Source organism: Anthonomus grandis, unplaced genomic scaffold, assembly GCF_022605725.1.
Source record: "Anthonomus grandis grandis unplaced genomic scaffold, icAntGran1.3 ctg00000319.1, whole genome shotgun sequence".
Classification (NCBI taxonomy): domain Eukaryota; kingdom Metazoa; phylum Arthropoda; class Insecta; order Coleoptera; family Curculionidae; genus Anthonomus; species Anthonomus grandis.
Window position 1 is genome coordinate 90809 of NW_026088459.1, and position 17786 is coordinate 108594.

The 17786-nt window shown below is 31.0% G+C and overlaps 1 protein-coding gene across 1 annotated transcript in view; it reads right to left on the reverse strand.

Moving 5' to 3' along the window:
- The window catches only part of LOC126749565 (huntingtin-like), a 158727-nt gene that overhangs the window by 44610 nt on the left and 96331 nt on the right, over positions 1 to 17786 (reverse strand). The window contains exons 21-24 of the mRNA XM_050459281.1: positions 13380 to 13731; positions 13075 to 13328; positions 12814 to 12993; positions 8882 to 9135 (exon numbers count right to left, since the gene is read on the reverse strand). Of these exons, the coding sequence (XP_050315238.1) occupies positions 8882 to 9135; positions 12814 to 12993; positions 13075 to 13328; positions 13380 to 13731 (1040 nt within the window). The remainder of the gene's footprint in view (positions 1 to 8881; positions 9136 to 12813; positions 12994 to 13074; positions 13329 to 13379; positions 13732 to 17786) is intronic.

Here is a 17786-nt window from a genome sequence, read left to right on the forward strand (position 1 = left end):
AAAAAGTGGCTTGAAGGTAAAAAATTTGAGAGCAACGAGGAAGTCATCAATGCTGCAAATTTATTCCACTGCAAAAGTATTTTGAGGGACAAGATGAATCGGACTATAAAAATGGTATGACTGCATTAAAGCACCGTTATGAAAAACGTATTAATCTTGATGGAGATTATGTTGAAAAATAAAGCGAAAAAAAAAACGAAAAAAGTTGTTTTTTTTCTATCAGGCTCGAAACTTTTCACCCCGCCCTCGTATATGACTCGTCAAATGATTCGCCCCTAAGCTCATCTCTTGAGAAGAAAGGAGTTAGAGAGCACTAACCCGCTACCTTATGCCGACCCTACTTATTAATTATGCATGATAAACCTTGTTAGCAATATTATAAAGTTCATAGATTTTATTGTAAGCAGGTTCATTAGTTTTAAGGACTTAAGTAAATTGTAACCGTTGTCAAATAAATTTGTTGTGTTTTAAGCAAATAGCCGGAGCTATCATTTATTTAACTTGCATGGTGGTTTTCGTAAGCGTATTATTAGTTGTTAGCCTGGCAAACACACACGCGATTTTGCGCTTTCTGAATATTGTCTCTAAAATTACTTAACAAATTCAGTGAATGGAGATCACGCCCCGAAATAATAGAATGGAAAGGGATTTTAGATTTTATTCAAAAAGAATTAGGCAATAAGTAATTTTAATAGAAAATACTAGTAGTTTTTAATAATTAATATTTAATAAGCTAGGATTTAAATCACAAATATAAAATAAAAATTACTTGATTAAATGTTGACACACTATGTATTTTTGAAACCAGAATAAAAACATGTTTGTTTGACTAAAAATATAGATGTTCCCTTAAAAAAATTAAACTTGTTAATAACGTTACGATCTGCATTTGGTTTTTGCCAAGGCCAAAAAATAATAAAGGAAAACTAACTTATATCTTATCAACTTTTGTTTTAAAAGTTTGTTTCTAATACTTTTGGTAACCCCTGTAAGTATTATTCCTTATAAAAAGTGTTTCAAAATTCGTAGGAATAATAAAAAATACATATTCCTGCGGTTCAAATATAACATATACTGGGTGAGTCATTAATATTGCACGAAAATTTAAGGGCGTATTCCTTGAGTCAAAATATTTTAAAAAAAACTTCCGATAGATCTATGTCCCAAAATGCTGATAAAATACCGAAAATAATAAAATAATAAACAAAAATAAAAAGTAAACTTCAAAAAAATATGGGAACTTTCATTTAATTTTTATTGTCAAAGAAAAACATATCTATGCATCGCTCGTATATCACAAAGAATGCAAGAAAAAAAGTCGATTGTTGGTCAAAATTTAAATACACTATACTCTCAAGTTTTTGTTATTCATATTGTTGCATTTTTGTAATCCCATTTACATTATTTCTAAAAAAAAAATTAAGTTTTAGTTTTAATCTCTCCAGACCCTTATACCACATATTCAATTTGTCCCTTCGAACTGGAATGTTCCCAGACTATTGGAAAGAGAGTTTCCTAAAACCTATTCACAAGTCGAGCGACAAAACCAGTGCTACCAACTATCGTCCTGTCACTATACTCAGTGCAGTTCCCAAAGTTTTTAAAAGCTTAGTATGTGACATCATCACCCCCCTTCTTGAACCTCTAGTAACTGATCAGCAGTTTAGATTTAGACCACGCAAATCTACGGAGCTGAACTTTCTTACTCAGGTGGACTTTTTGTTGGATGCCTTGGAGAAGGGATATTAAGTGAATACAATCTACACAGTTTTCTCCAAGGCATTCGACAAGGTACCTCACAATATTTTGTTGCATAAACTAAAAATGATTGGTATTGATGAACCTTTATTATCCTGGTTCAAGAGCGATTTATCTGATCGTAGACTTATTGTTAAAATTGGTAATTTTCTTTCTAAAACTATTCAGGTTCTATCTCGAGTGCCTCAAGACTCTCATCTCGGGCCACTTCTTTTTAATATTTTTATCAATGATATAGGTGAATGCTTCACTAGCTGCCTATTTTTGTTATTTGCCGATGATTTGAAATTGAGTTGTATATTCGAGTCCCCTGATGATTGTGACAAATTACAATATGATTTAAATAATTTGGTAGTTTGGTGTGAAGGAAATGCTATGGAACTTAATCCAGCTAAATGTAAAATAATGACCTTTTGTCGTTCTAGAAATACTATTAATTTCGACTACAACATCAGTCACTATACCCTTGAAAGAGCTCTTCTTTTTAAGGATTTGGGTGTCACTTTCGATACAAGCTTACAATTTTCTCATCACTTAGATAGTGTTATCAATAAAGCTTTCCGAATGCTTGGTTTTGTTGGAAGATGTACTCAAGACTTCACAAGTATTGCCGCTTTGAAAACACTCTACTGTGCCCTGGTCCGTCCTAATCTGGAGTATGCCTCCTGTGTGTGGTTTCCTTTCTATGGGATACATATTGATGCTCTTCAACTAGTTGAACACAAATTTTTAAAACTAATTGCATATAAATTAAATATCTTGGATAATTACAATGATGCAGATATACTTGATATGCTACATATGGCCTCCATCACTATCCGCCATAAGAGGAGGGATCTTATTACTTTTTACAATATCCTACATGGGAAATCTGGAGCTTCAGAGCTACTCCAAAAAATCAATATTCATGCTCCACTAAGAACAACTAGAGCCACTGATAGATTTCATTACCCAATACACCGTACTAACTACAATCTTAATAACTTCCTCACTAGAACAATGAGATTAGCAAACCAACATCATGATATTGACCTTTTTGAAACTTATAACAAATTCCTGCGTCAAGTTTTAGTAAGCTTACGTTAGATATTATTAATTATTAATACTTAATGATTTTTTGTATTTCTGTATATTACCTATATTATGTATAACTGTTGTGAATTTAAAAGTTTAATAGAATTGTAATTAGGCTTTGCCCGGTTATAAATAAATAAAAAAAATAAAATAAAATAGACAACCAAACATTACCATTTTGTAATTCTGCTCGTAATCTGGGTGTTATACTTGATTGTCAGCTTAATTTTTTCCGATCATGCTAAGGACATATATATCGCTTAAACAACTATATTCCAACAGAAACCTTTTAAGTACCAAGTTAATGGCAATGTTATGTGAAACCCTTGTACTTTCCCACTTTAACTATGCTGATTTTATTTATGGCTCTCGTCTTCGTCAAGCGGAACAATATCATATTCAAAAGGTGCAGAATATCTTATATATTCGTCTAATACGTGAGTACTGATCACATAATATTAAAAAGTTGAACTGATTAAATATATCTAACCATAGAACTCAACATTTGGCTGTTTAAAGAACTCAACAATCGGGTGTGTTGGGTTTTTCTAATTCAAAATTCATATCTAAAACTCTAAAAAATAAATTTAAAACCAATTTAAACGTCCATGATATAAATATCAGAAATAAATCTAAATATATTATTCCTCGGCATAATACAAGAACATACAAAAAATGTTTTACTTATAATGCGATTAAAACATGTAATTCCTTGCCAAACAATGATGTACTACTTCATAATTTAACTAAGTTTAAGTCAGAATTTTGGTTGTATTTGTTAAGAGTACAGTTGAGCTCCTATTTTTTAAGTCACTAGTATGGTGTGCTCCAGGGGTAACATGATGGCATACCATTGCATACAAAGGCATTTGTTTGTCAGCAGTCTTGTTTTGGTGCAGCTTGTGAGTTTTATTTCTCCCCCGTCTTGGGTATAAAGAAGGGTAAAAGTATTTTTTTTAGCGGGAACAATTATTTCTTTATAATATGTGAACTTTATATTATTTTTCTTATTATTATTATTATGCATGATTACCGAAATTTATTTATTATTTAATATTTTATTATTTTATTTATAAGTGTTAAGTTTGAGTAGCCTCACGCCAGACTTCGCCCTTTTTTTCTTTTCTTTTGGAATATTTGTTGTTTTTTTTTTCATAAAAGTCGATTATTATTATATGGGTGGGAATTATTACAGATAACTTGATTGGTCCATTTTTTTTGCCAGAACGATAACAGTAGATGTTAATCGGCATTTTCACGTAGAAGAACTGCCTGCATTATTAGAAGAAGTTCTTAAGCAAGAAGGCTAGGACACCAAATGTATTTTATGAACGATAGTGCTCCAGCGCACTTTAGCTTAAGTGCTCAAGAATATTTAGATAGAGAATATCCCAATCGCTGGATATGTCACGGAGGTTCACAACTGTAGCCTCCACGATCTCCCGATTTAAACTCATTAGACTTTTTCCTCTGGGGTTACCCAAAACAATTAGTTTATGCTACTCCGATTGAAAATGTTGAAGAGTTAAGAAATAGAATAGTGGCAAGTTCGAAACACAGCAGGCATTTTTAAACGAGTGCGGCAATCAATGGTTCATAGGGTAGGTGCTTCCATTGAAGTTGGAGAGCAACACTCTTGACAACTTTTATAACCTCTATTCCTAGTTTGTGTTTTATGTTTGTTTTCATTGTTGTATTTTAAAACTCAAAATGTAATACGTGGCGCCCTCTATTAGTGACATCAGAACTATCAAAAAATTTAAATTTAACACCTTAGAAAATCTCTTTATACCTAACTTTAGTGGCGTAACTACCGGTGTTCCACTGTGTTCCATCGAACACGGGCCCCCTCGCTCCGCTTACTACTGCTGACTGATATCGGAAAAATTTTTAAAGAACTTTCGGCTAATTAAATTTAAATTTTTTCCTAACATTTAATTAGTTATTACCTGAAAAATCTGTCCTGTAAAGTTGCAGGGGGCTCCCAAATACTTTATAATTTTAATGTTTGCAAGATTATCAAAATTTTTTTCGCAAAATTTTCGTTTCGATCGTAAACTATAAAAACATTTTCTAATGTTTTTGAGTATAGAGTTTTTATAGAATATATGGGGCCCCTACCAAATTTATGGTTACTGAAAATCATATTCACATTTTTCTACATTTTTATTTGATAATGATCTACTGGGGAAGATATTTAAAGCAAAGAAAATCGGACACTTTGTAAATCTAGCCTACTTCAGGCATTAAAAAATTAAGATATCTTCGTGTCTTGGCCAAATAATGCAAATACAGGTCGGGAGCCCCGACATTCAGCTCCTTGAACTTTATTAAGGTTTTTTCACGGGGAACAATGACAAGAAAAGCATCGAGATTTCATAAAAAGTAAGATTTTATATAATGGAAAGTTGAAAAATTTATATTTTTCTGGAAAGGTAAAATAATTCAAGTTTTTCCAATGAAATTTTTTCAAACAATTCATAAAAAATTGATTTAATCAATCAAATCCGCACTTTTTATTTACTGATTATTATTCTATCCCTAATTTTAGCGTCATTCAATGAAGTTCTTTAAAAAAATATTTTTAAATTCAAAATACGAAATTTAATATTGAAATTTTTTATTTTCAATTTCAATATCTAAAGTTAAATTGTGAAACAATAAATTGAAAATATAAACTCACGAAAAAGCATTTCGATTTGGTCCATAATTTACAGATTTGTTCAGAATAAAAAATAAACTTATCAACGTTTGATATCAATTTTGAAATTACGCCAGTTGAAAATTGTGCGTGTCGCCATCTGTTATCGCCGAACAGTGTGACTACGTGCAGCATAAGCAAAGTGATGTTTTCGAAGTTGACCTCTGCTGCTAGATGTGCATTGTTTCAACCAAACATAACCAAACATTTTATCAACATCCTAATGGGCAAAACGTGTGCCTTTATATTACAAAATCCAATTTCAACATGAATCGGACTTATCAGTCTGGTGCACAAAAACGAAAGAAAACAATTCAAATTGAGAACGAAGAGAATAAGTTGCCGAAAATAACATCATTTATCAAGAAAAGCGTTCTTCAAAAAGATACTGAAAGTAAGTTTACATGTACTATAAAGTTTTCTTCTTGATGTGGATTGTATGATGATTACTAGATTGGCTTAATTCGATTTTTATTTTAATACTTTTATATGATGTCATTTTTCATGTATTTACTAAAAATTTTAGTTTGTAATTAAAAATGATAGAAAATAAGCTGAATAAAATAATATCATTTTGATGAATATAACCGTATGATATGACCGAATAAATATAACCTGAATATTATTTTAAAAATTTTCATTTGTGCAGTTCAGCAACGTGATGTTGGAAACAAATATGATGTTCTCGTCGATTCATCGAATACAACTCAAAAAGAATCTTGTTCAGATACTGATTTTCTGGCCAATACTTCAAGGAATCAGATTGAAGATTTGCTCAACAACAATCAAAATACGACATCTAATGATTTGAACTTGATTTCATCTGGAAAGGAACCATTGGTTGAAATTATATCTAGTTCTCCAGTCGATAATACAATTCTGCGAAAAGAAACTGAAGGTTAGTTTTCGAAAACTGTCGATATTCAACTTGACTCTTCTATTCAAAAATAAATTTCTTATTGGCAACAAGTTTTGAAAAGAATAATTGATGTAACTTTAACTTTAACATCTTGCAATTTAGCGTTTAAAAGTCACGATGAATCTATTGATTCCTCTAATCCTGGAAATTTTTTGTCTGTAATACAACTTTTGGCTAAGTACGACCATGTGTTGAAAAATTTGTTGGATAAAAAAACGAAAAATTCAATCACCTATCTCAGTCCTACAATTCAAAACGAAATAATCAACTTGATAGGAAACAATGTGAAGCAAAAAAAATTTTCTGACATAAAGGATGCTCCTTTTTATTCTGTGATAGTAGATTCCACTCAAGATATTTCAAAAATTGATCAGTTGAGTATCATTATACGTTACGTTATGCTGGAATATGAAAGTCAAAAACCGTCAAGAATTGTCATCAAAGAGTCTTTTCTTGGGTTTTTTCCTACAGTTAGTCAAACAGGAGCACATCTTGCTTAAAAAATAGTTAACTTTCTTGTTGAAAATAAATTATCTTTGAAAAAGCTATGCGGTCAAGGTTATGATGGAGCTGCAAATATGAGTGGTTGTTATAAAGGTGTACAAGCAGAAATTTCCAAACTTTCTCCAAATGCAGTATATGTTCATTGCGCAGCACATAATTTGAATTTAGTTCTTAATGATATAGTAAAATCTGTCACTGAAATTGAAAAATTTTATAGTCTTGTTCAAGAGATTTACGTTTTTTTCGGCAACAGCATAAAACGTTGGGAGTTGAAATGTGATATGTGTAGGTCTAGGCCTGATGATGCTCCGACAGGAGCGAAACACGTGTAGCTTTTAAGCTTTTTTTAAGAAATTATATAGATTGGATGAGACCGTGACTTTGTGTCCTTACCTTTGTTTTTGTTTTCGTTTGGTCTCTTAGAGAAAAATGGATGATACGTTTCTACTTTACTCCAATCTGAATCATCAAATATAACTCATCATCATCAAATATAATATACTCATGTAACATTAACTTCTGAAGACAAACTTGAGAGAGCGAATGCACTATCCTTGCGACAGAATTTATAAAAATTTGATACAGTACTTCTGATTGTTATTGAAAGTAAGATTTTGTATGTCGTTGACTTTATTTCAAAAGAATTACAAAATTTAGAACAAGATGTTCAACGTGCTTCTGTAATGTTCAAGGATACATTTGAAAAAATAAGCAACTTTCGTAATGACTTTGAAATTTTCAAAAAAAAGGCCACCGAATTAGCAAAAACGTGGGGCACCGCAGAAGTTTTCACTGTTAAAAGAAAATGTCTCCCTAAAATAATGTTTGATGAAAAAAGTGGCCATCATTCCATCACTGATGATGAAGAATATTTTAAGATCAATGTTTTTTATCGAACCTTAGATATATTGACGACTCAGTTGAAAGAACGTAGTGGCAGTCTCGTTAAAATCAACAGCACGTTTTGCATTATATCTCCTTCGTATTTGACGAGTTCGTCTGATGGCGAAATATTCAATGCAGCGACTGAATTTCATGAAAGATACTCTGAAGATGTTTCTGGTGAATTAGGAAATCAGTTGTTATCTTTCAAAGCTTGTTTTGGCAACAGTGTAAAGAAAATGGAGTCAATGAAACAAATGTTAGAATTCATTTTGATTGAAAACTATTCATCGTGTACTAGCTTCTCAGAAATAATAACGGCTTGTTACATGTTTTTGACTATCCCAGTTACTATTGCGAGTGCAAAAAGATCATTTTCAAAACTGGAAATCATCAAAAACTTTCTAAGATCCACAATGGGACAAGAAAGACTAAGTTCATTAAGTTTACTGTCAATAGAAAATAAAACTGCACGAAACCTTGATATTTGTCAGTTGATAAAGGCATTTGCAGAAGCCAAAGCACGAAAGAAATATTTTTAATGAATATGTTTATGCGTACCTACTGGAAAATTTAATTGGTTAAGACAATCATCTTCGGCATTTTTGATTAATACAACAAAACCTATGTAATTTTCATTATAAAAATATTTTTATTCAATAAATTATTTTGAGATTGAAAAATGATTGTATTTTCACTTATGATATGCAAAAACCGAAAAAACAGGGGGCGGAGGGGGCCCCCGTTAGTGTAGGGGGCCCCGTACGATTTTTCGAACACAGCAAATTTCACCGTTGTTACGCCACTGCCTAACTTCATATGGTTATAGTAATAAATTATTTAGAAACATTGAAAATGAAATTTACATTTGAACGCCCTGTATCTCCGCAGGGAACCATTTTCAAACATAGGTTTATAGGAAGTTTTTGTGAATATTTTGACCCAAGAAATACGCCCTTGAATTTTCGTACAATATTAATGATTCACCCTATATAAGAAATATATTGACTAAAACTATAAAATTATGACTTTCTAATACTTACTTCTTTGAAAAATTCTTAATGTTTAACTCTTCCTTTATGATAAACAAATCTTCTTTCGACAACTGCTTTAGGACCTCTTCGCTCGTCATAGTGGACAAAAACTCAATTTTCCTACTCGCCAAATGAGCAGCTGAGCGGGATACTGCCATTTGGCGACTGCACAACATTCTTGGAATTAATAATTTTATGACAGCACCGGTTTGAGATATATGGCAGTTTTCAATCGAGTCTAAAATTTTCATTTTAAAAACGGCCTAAAATTGTATAAAAAAATACTAGGTTACAATACAATAGCTCCTACATTTATATTTTAATTGATAAATTCCTGTCTTTCCTACGTAAGTTTAAGGTCTTTGTATTATACAATACATATTTTAATTTTTAACAATCTTACGCATCCGTTTCACTACCAGTTTTAAAGTTTTTTTTTTCGTAAATTGCCTTGTTCCCAATTATTTTTTTCTTTAAAACTTAAAGAGATTGTTAGGAATATAAAATTTTACATAAATTGTAAAAGTTTGAGTCGTTAACAGTTATAAAAATAATCAAATCCTTTTAAGTTTATGAGATTAAATGAAATAAATAAACAAAATATTGTAGATGCAATAATAAGATGTTACACGTGTTTGGGCATCATCATTTAAGGCACATCAGATCGGTAAAGCTATTCATTTAACACCACAAACATTTAAGTTAAAACAAAAAATAAATACATAAAAAAAAGTTTGTGGTGTTAAATGAATTGCTTTACCGATCTGATGATGCCTTAGGGCGAAACACGTGTAATAGTTTTTTTAAAAATAAACATAATCTGAGACCATTGACTTTGTGTCCCTTCCATCTCTGAATTTTTATTATTAATAGGTCTCTTTGAGAAAAATGGACTACTTTTTTGAGTTTTTTGTTAATATTTTCAAAACGCCTGGTCGGTATTTTTTCGAAATTTTTATCGTATACTACTGTGATTATTGCTATCTGATTTTATAACATTTTACGCTAAAATGTATACAGGGTCGTTTAAAATTTGTGGTCAGCAAAGATAAAAATGTCATAACTTTTTTTCTGGTAACTTTTTAATTATTTGGATAGTAAAATTGAAAAGAACCAACATTTTTACATAAAAAAGGTATTCTTGTCTTATTTCGTTAGAAGCTTACCGTTTTAAGAAAAATAATTATTAAGTTTAAGTAAATCATGACTTAGTATTGAAAAGGTAACTATGTATAAAATTAAAAATAGTAATTGGCAGTGCTTGTAACTTATGGAAGTTTGGAAGAGCTCGTGGACAAAGCAGGCTACAAGCAAATCATAACTTGGAAAACGTCTTAAACTATTTCGAAGAAAATCCTGGAACAAGCATCAGAACAGTGTCACGAGCCACATATATCCCTCGTTTAATAGGAATTATTTTTAAAAAAATACTGCCGACGTTGGTAATAATAAAAATTACAAAATATTTTTTTAGATAGTAAGAATGGTAAGAATCCAAGGCATCATTCTACATATCACACATCTCTATCATTACCAGAGAGTTCAAGAGTTGGTACCAGACGATTTTGCGCTAAGGGTCCAATTTTGTAAATGGATAATTAACAACCCAAACTTCTTGACTGACTTCACTAGAAATGGTCCGTTTAATATGCATAATATGCATGTTTGTGCAGATGATAATCCAAGAGCGATATGGCGTACCAAATTTCAGAGGATGTTTTCAATAAATTTGTGGGCGGGATTAATCAGCGACTAACTTATTGACCCGATAGAGTTACCCAACCGTCTTACCTCTGAAAACTATTTAAATATACTGGCAGATAATCTTGAGCAGCTTTTAGAAGACGTTCCTCTAGACATACGACAGAATTTAATATTTCAGCATGACGGAGCGCCTACTCACTTTGTTCGTCAGTAGATAGATATCCATTTTGCTGAAAGTTGGATAGGTGGTCCTATAAATTGGCCTCCTCGATCTCCAGATCTAACTTCAGTAGATTACTATTTATGGGGTCATTTCAACGAATTGGTATATGCTGTAGAAATTAATTCCCGTGAAGAATTAATTCAAAGGATTAATTGAGCGGTTAATGGGATAAGAGGAAATCCATTTTCTATTTTAAGGGCTGCTCGCGCAATAAGGCGTAGGGCAAGATTATGGCTCTTACAAAACAGTAATAGGTATTTTGAAAATTATAACAAAAAACCATCTTTAATAGGAATTCTAAAACACCCTGTAACATGGAAACGATTCACTTTTCAAGATTCCTGTATATGAAGTTTTTGTCTTATTTTTAGACAAAGATGCGGTGTTGCGATGTATTTTCGGGACACCGCATCTTTATGTATAGCGATGTATAACGATTATTTAAGTTAATTAGGATTATTAGAGGCGAGCCTTTTTGAACTTTATGTAGTTAAGAGTAAAATGGATTAAGCACGTATTTTTATATTTTAGAGATTTTTTTCTCTCCTACTAAATATAGGTAGTTTTTTTAATTAAGCTTCTTTTCTTCTGTTTTATACATATTTTAAGTTACTTTTTTTGCAATGTAGGAAGAACAGAGCTTGCTTCTTGTAAGTTGCAAGAGTCTGATACATTTGCATTTATTTACCTTATTATTTTATTGTCCTGTTTTTTATTGCTACTACATTTATACTTTTTTGTAAGGTAAATAATAAACGCTTTTATTATTACTAATATTACTACTATTAGAGATAACCGAAAAAAGAATTCTAAAAATTAATCTGCATAAGTCAATACGGTTCCCTAGTGAATTAATCTAATTAATCTATAATTATATTATTAATTATAACCTAGCAAATGTTTTAACTGTACAACAATTGTACATAACATCAGTTGTTAAATTATTGTTGAGTGGGAAATATAAGTGACTAAGGTCTAGACAAATTTCTGAAAGAGATATTAGAGTTCCTAAAATATTGCTTTACGCAGTACAAAGAAGCCTTTACTACACCGCCTCAAAAATATATATTTTAATTCTATCGTATTTGAAATTAAGTAATTGTCAAAATATCCTATCAAAAACGTGATAAAATGGCTTTTAGAGACAGGAATATAAAATTAATAATATTATGCTTAATTGCTTCATTATTTGATTGAAAAGTTAGTAGAGGAAGTCTTTTCTCCACAAAAATAAAACGCTAATCCTCTAATTTCAGGAGTGATGCATTTCGGCAAGTGTTCTTGCCATCATCAGACTCTAAAATATATTTCAAACAGTTCAAAAACATATACGAACATTTTTTTCTTGACAGGTGAAAATACAGATAAAATAATGAAATTGTAAAATACTTACTGGGTTATTTAACACACAAATTCTAAACAATAACAAACAATACTTGAATAGTACATTGCACAACATCTAGTAAACAGTTAAAATTACAATGAAATTAAACAATATGTGGTTAGCAGATTTCTACTGAGTACTAGGAGTGAGTGAGAGAGAACCATCGGACTGTAGTGCTATAGGGTGTGAACAAATAAACAAATAAATATGTGTTAATAAGTCAGATCAAATCAAATGTCCGTGTTACTGTTAGGACCCAAGGAATTAAAGAAAGTGTTTTGATGGCTTTATTTATTTCCAGGATTTCCAAAAGATCCAACCTTAACCCCTTCTGAGAAACATGGAGCATTTCGGTATCCGCCCCATGCTCGAACCCATGTCCGGTCTCAATAATATGATTGGCGAAAGGAGAAGAGGTATTGAGAGGTATTTATATTCAAATAAATTTATTTTATTCTTTTACGTCTTGTTTTCCATGCAATTGTGTTTTTTATTGCAATTTTTTAATTCTCCGAGCTAAAATACATCGATTATCTGTCTTGAATTTCTTGAAAAATACAGCGAAAATTAAAACAAATACCGTTTTTACTCGTAAATAGTTTATCCTGTACGTATGTATTTTAAACTTACGTCGGTTATGTGTAGGCATTGCTGCGAAACACTGCTGATAAACATTTTACTCAAATCGGCATTTCTGTGGACGAAGGAAATAAATTCTGATACTGGTGCTTCCTCAATTAAATTTATTAGTGTTTCTGAATGGTTTAGTAGTATCCAAGAGAGCTGCTCGGATTCTGTTAGATTTTCGCTCTAAAAAGTTACGATATATTATTATATTTTTACATAAAGACATATAAAAACTCAATAAATATTAATCAAAAATATACTTACCAAATAATCACATAATACTATTACGCTTCCCGTCATTACGATAGTTTTATTAATAGAAGTCTTTTCTCCACAAGCTACATTATCCCACCAACCTATTTTATTGTAGTTTAAAATACTTAGTATATGAGACCACTCATTTACAACTGTGGGATAAATTGTCCTAATTCTCATAAAGTTGTTGTTAATTTTATGTAAATTAATATCAGGGTGATGAAGTAGTAATGATGTTGCCTGAGAAACTTTGCATAATCCTCCTAAAATTAGAAATTACTGACTAAAAGCATGTGGAAAGTATATTTTGTTACCTGACTGAAACATGTAAGACCAGAACAACAAAAAACTACTAAATTGATTTACTAAAAATTCCTCGTTAGTATCACTGGACTCCATAATTTTTGTAGAAATTATTGAAACAACTCTCAGAATCAATCTCGCAATAATGGTTTCGGAAGACAAATTTTCAAATGTATCAGCGTTGTTATACACATTCAGTGGATCTGCTGTTGCTATAACGTGTTCAAATATACTTCCGGGGCTGAACTCACATTTAAGAACGTTAATTTTTGATAAGAGTTCCTCCTCTTTTAGCGGCGAGATTATTAGAAATAGAAGAATTAATTTGGAAAGCCATCGGCAGAAAATAGTACAATCTTCACTCTGGAAAAAAATAGTAAACTTTGCATCAATATTATTAAATTATACTAGCTACTTAAAATTAGATTATTTCGTAAAAAATGTACTACGGTGCGAAAGTACTCACTCAAGACACCCTGCAGGGTTATAAAGTTTAACTTTTCATAAACTAGTGTTGAAAGTGATCTGACTTTTATTTGCCATTTAATTCATAATTTGTCAACATTATCAACAATATAGGTTTAGTAGATTTAGTTTAATTGTAAAACTAGACGTACATATTTTGCTTAGATAGTTGCATTTAAACAAAATATTTTACGATCAAAAATTAGAAAGTAGCAATGTAATACAAATAGTTGTAAAAATATACAAATATCCGAAAATGCTATATGTGCTATATTTTTGTAGAAGGTTCCATTTAAGAAAAAAAATATTCTTGCTGTCACACTTTTTTGCGACACTCTGTAAATTTACCTTAAATGTCAAAATATGCCCGATCTAAAAATAAAATAGACGTGTCCGAGGATTAAAAAAAGATACCCTTCTCTTCCCTTTTATTGAAGTTATTCGTTATTAAATCACAACTTTGTATATACAGTGGCAGCCAAAAAAATAAGAGTGTCTGGTTTTATTTGAATATTCCTTATAATATATTGTGCTACAGAGAAAAAAACAATAAGGATTTCATATTTGTACAATATATGCCATGAGGCATCAGTGATAAAAAATAAATACATGTTATTATTTATTAAGGAGAATCCTGTCCATATTCTGGAAGTTCTTTAGGGCACAAGAAGGGGTCAAAAAAAGTTTTAATTATCCAGAAAATTCCTATTTATTGGCTACCAGTTTCGTGACTTCCACATGTCACATCATCAGGCCAAGGACTAAAGTAAAAAGAAGACATTACAACTTTAAAATATAATAGAAAATACAACGTTTTTCTGGCGATACAAATTATGTTAGGTACTTACAATTATAAAACGAGATTTGTCAACATCATAAAATTAAAACACATAGAAACACAATGGACATTTATATTAGTGTACGTGGACAACACAAATATAATAAACACTTTTAAAAAAAATTACGTCCACATTAATATAAACAAATAAAAAACCCAAGATCAACACTGTACTATACGTGTATGTAGGTGTATATAATTTTCAATGTTAAAATCGTAAAAAAACGGACGCCACATTAATTTATTCAAACAAACAATATCATTAACGACATCTATCTATTTACAAACTAATAATCAATTCGTGTATATAGGTTACTTACAGTACTATGTATCTCATAGATATAAATTGCCTAGACGCGCGATAGATAGCTCTACGGCTGTAGATCGTTCATAAATAATTATTAGTCAAATAAAGTTAATTAGGTTATTTTCTCCCATGTGAACTTGTATATTTAAGGAATTGTGATGGTCTTTCTTAAGTGATCTTTGAATTTCTAAGAACTCTAAGTTGTTCAAAAGGCGATTATCCTGTAAACGATAAATTATTTTAAAATTACTATTAAAATCTGTCCAGTTTCAATTATATGTTTAGCAAAAAGAGATTCCGAATTGTGTTGTCTGATACATCTATTATGCTCTGCAAATCTGCTCTTAAAATTTCGTTTTGTTCTTCCGATGTAATAATGTCCATACTCACAGGAAAGTTTATATACACCCTTGCACGCTAAAATATCATCTTTATCTTTATTATTTAAAAGGAGATTACCCAATGTCTTCTGAGATTTAAAAGCAACTTTGATATTGTGTGAAGTTAAAAGTTTTTGTATTTTATAGGAAACAGGGCCATTAAATGTAAGAGTAACGAATTTTATAGGGTTTTGATCCCGGTCATCATTCTGAAACGTGTTTAAATATACATTACTAGTTGAGTTACGTAATGGTTTTTTATTTTTAATTTTATCGATAATTGTTGAGGAAAAACCATGTTTTGTGGCAATTTGCTTAATAATATTAAACTCCTTTTCTTTATGTTCCGATGTCATTGGGATATCTATGGCTCTATTTACGTAACTGTTTAATGCAGCAATTTTATGACTAGTGGGGTGAAAAGATTCGTTATGTATTATTACCCCAGTATGGCTCGGTTTCCTATAAATCTCAAAATCATGCCTATTGTTAAAGTTGGTTATAGTTAGGTCTAAGAAATTAATTTTATTATTAGCTTGAATTTCTAGTGTAAATTTAATATTATTGTGTATGTTGTTTATGTTTGACAAAAAACTATCAAGATCTTTTCGATTTCCATTCCACAATAAAAGACAATCGTCGACATACCGATAGTAGTAAGCGATATTATGACTTAATTTGTAATTATAAATAAATAATTTATTTCTTACACGTTTTATGGTGGACAAAAAAATTAGAGTATTTTTCAAAAATGGCAATAAAAAATTATAATTACAATGTACCGCAACACAAACGGCAGCATTAGATTAGCAAGTCAGTACTTGGTAGAATAACCTTTATTCTTGAGGACGGCTGCGCATCTTTGTGGCATCGAAGCGATCAATTTTTGACATGTTTCAACTGGGATGGAATACCAAGCTTCCTGAACTTCCTTCCATAAATCTTGCTTATTTGTTGTTTTTTTACAAGCTACTCGATTTTCTTTTTCAAAGGTTTTCAATAGGGTTAAGGTTAAGCGATTGTGATGGCCATTCCAGAGCCGAAACCCTATTTTGTGTAAACCATTGTTTAACAATCTGTGTCGTATGTTTAGGGTCGTTATCTTGTTGATACATCGACCTTATAGCCATGTTTTCTTCGGCAGATGGTAGCATGACTCCATCCAAGATATTCAAATACATTTCTTTTGTCACGGTCTCTTTAATCCAAAATATGGAATAGGTCCACTGTAGGAAAAACAGCCCCACAATTTGATATTTCCATCTCCGTGTTTAACTGTGCCTATTGTGTTCCTACGATTATATTCTTCATTCTTCCTCCTTCTAACGAAAAATTTTCCATCTGATCCGAATAAGTTGATCTTCGTCTCATCACTAAAAAGAATGCTGCACCAATTTCTTTGAAATTTTTTATTAAAATTATTCTTAATAAATACCAGTTTTTGTTTTATATTCTTTTTGCTTAGAAATGGGACTTTTCTGGCCATATAATTTTTGGTCTTGCAAACGTCTTCTTATCGTTCTAGTGCTAATACTTAGGCTTAAGTTTCGTTTTATAGAGGTAGATGTGGAAAAAGGTTGTTTACTGACTTCGCGTACAATAAGATTATCAGTCTTCCGTGTGGTTTTTCTCAGACGGCCTCGATTTTCAGGAACATTTTCCGTTTTATTTTGTATTTTTAAAACTCTGGAGATAAAACTCGTAGGTGATTTTTTAACTCTTTGAAGTACTTAGGGACAAAATTTAACCCACCTATTATACAACTCTACATGTATGTTGGAGTAAAATTTAACCCACCTACAATTGTTTGTTTCCCAGTAATGTACGTCGGTTTATTTATTAAACCGTCTGACTATATGATCATATAAGCCTTAAAGATTAAGCGTATAAAGTGCAGATGTCGCTAGTTTGTGCCTAGTGATTTAAGTGGTTATTCGTTTGTTTATGTTTTGTTGTTGCACGTTTCGTTCTAAAAAGGGTAAGATATTTTTTTTTTAAGTTTTATTGTTTTTTTTGTTAGAAATATTTGATATACTTTTTATATAACTGTTTTATACTAAATAACTTGAAATTATTGAGTTACTTACTTCTATATTCTGTATTTTTAACTATGGGTTAAATTTTGTCCCACCATACAAGTAAGGTTTTTTTTAGGTAGGAGCAAGATATGGCAAGTGACCGATTTCCAGAACCATTACCTTTTAAGAATATTGGTTTGACCGAAAAGGATCTTTATAATGAAATTGAAATTATTGAAAATTCGGACAGTGAATTTGTAGGCATTCCATCAGATATCGACTCGGATAACATTATAACTAATGATAGTTGTAATGAAAATGATGTAGACGAGCCAGAAATCACAAATAATTTATCAGAACCGGATAATATGGTAATATCATAATCTGATGAAGAACCGGAGGAATGGGAC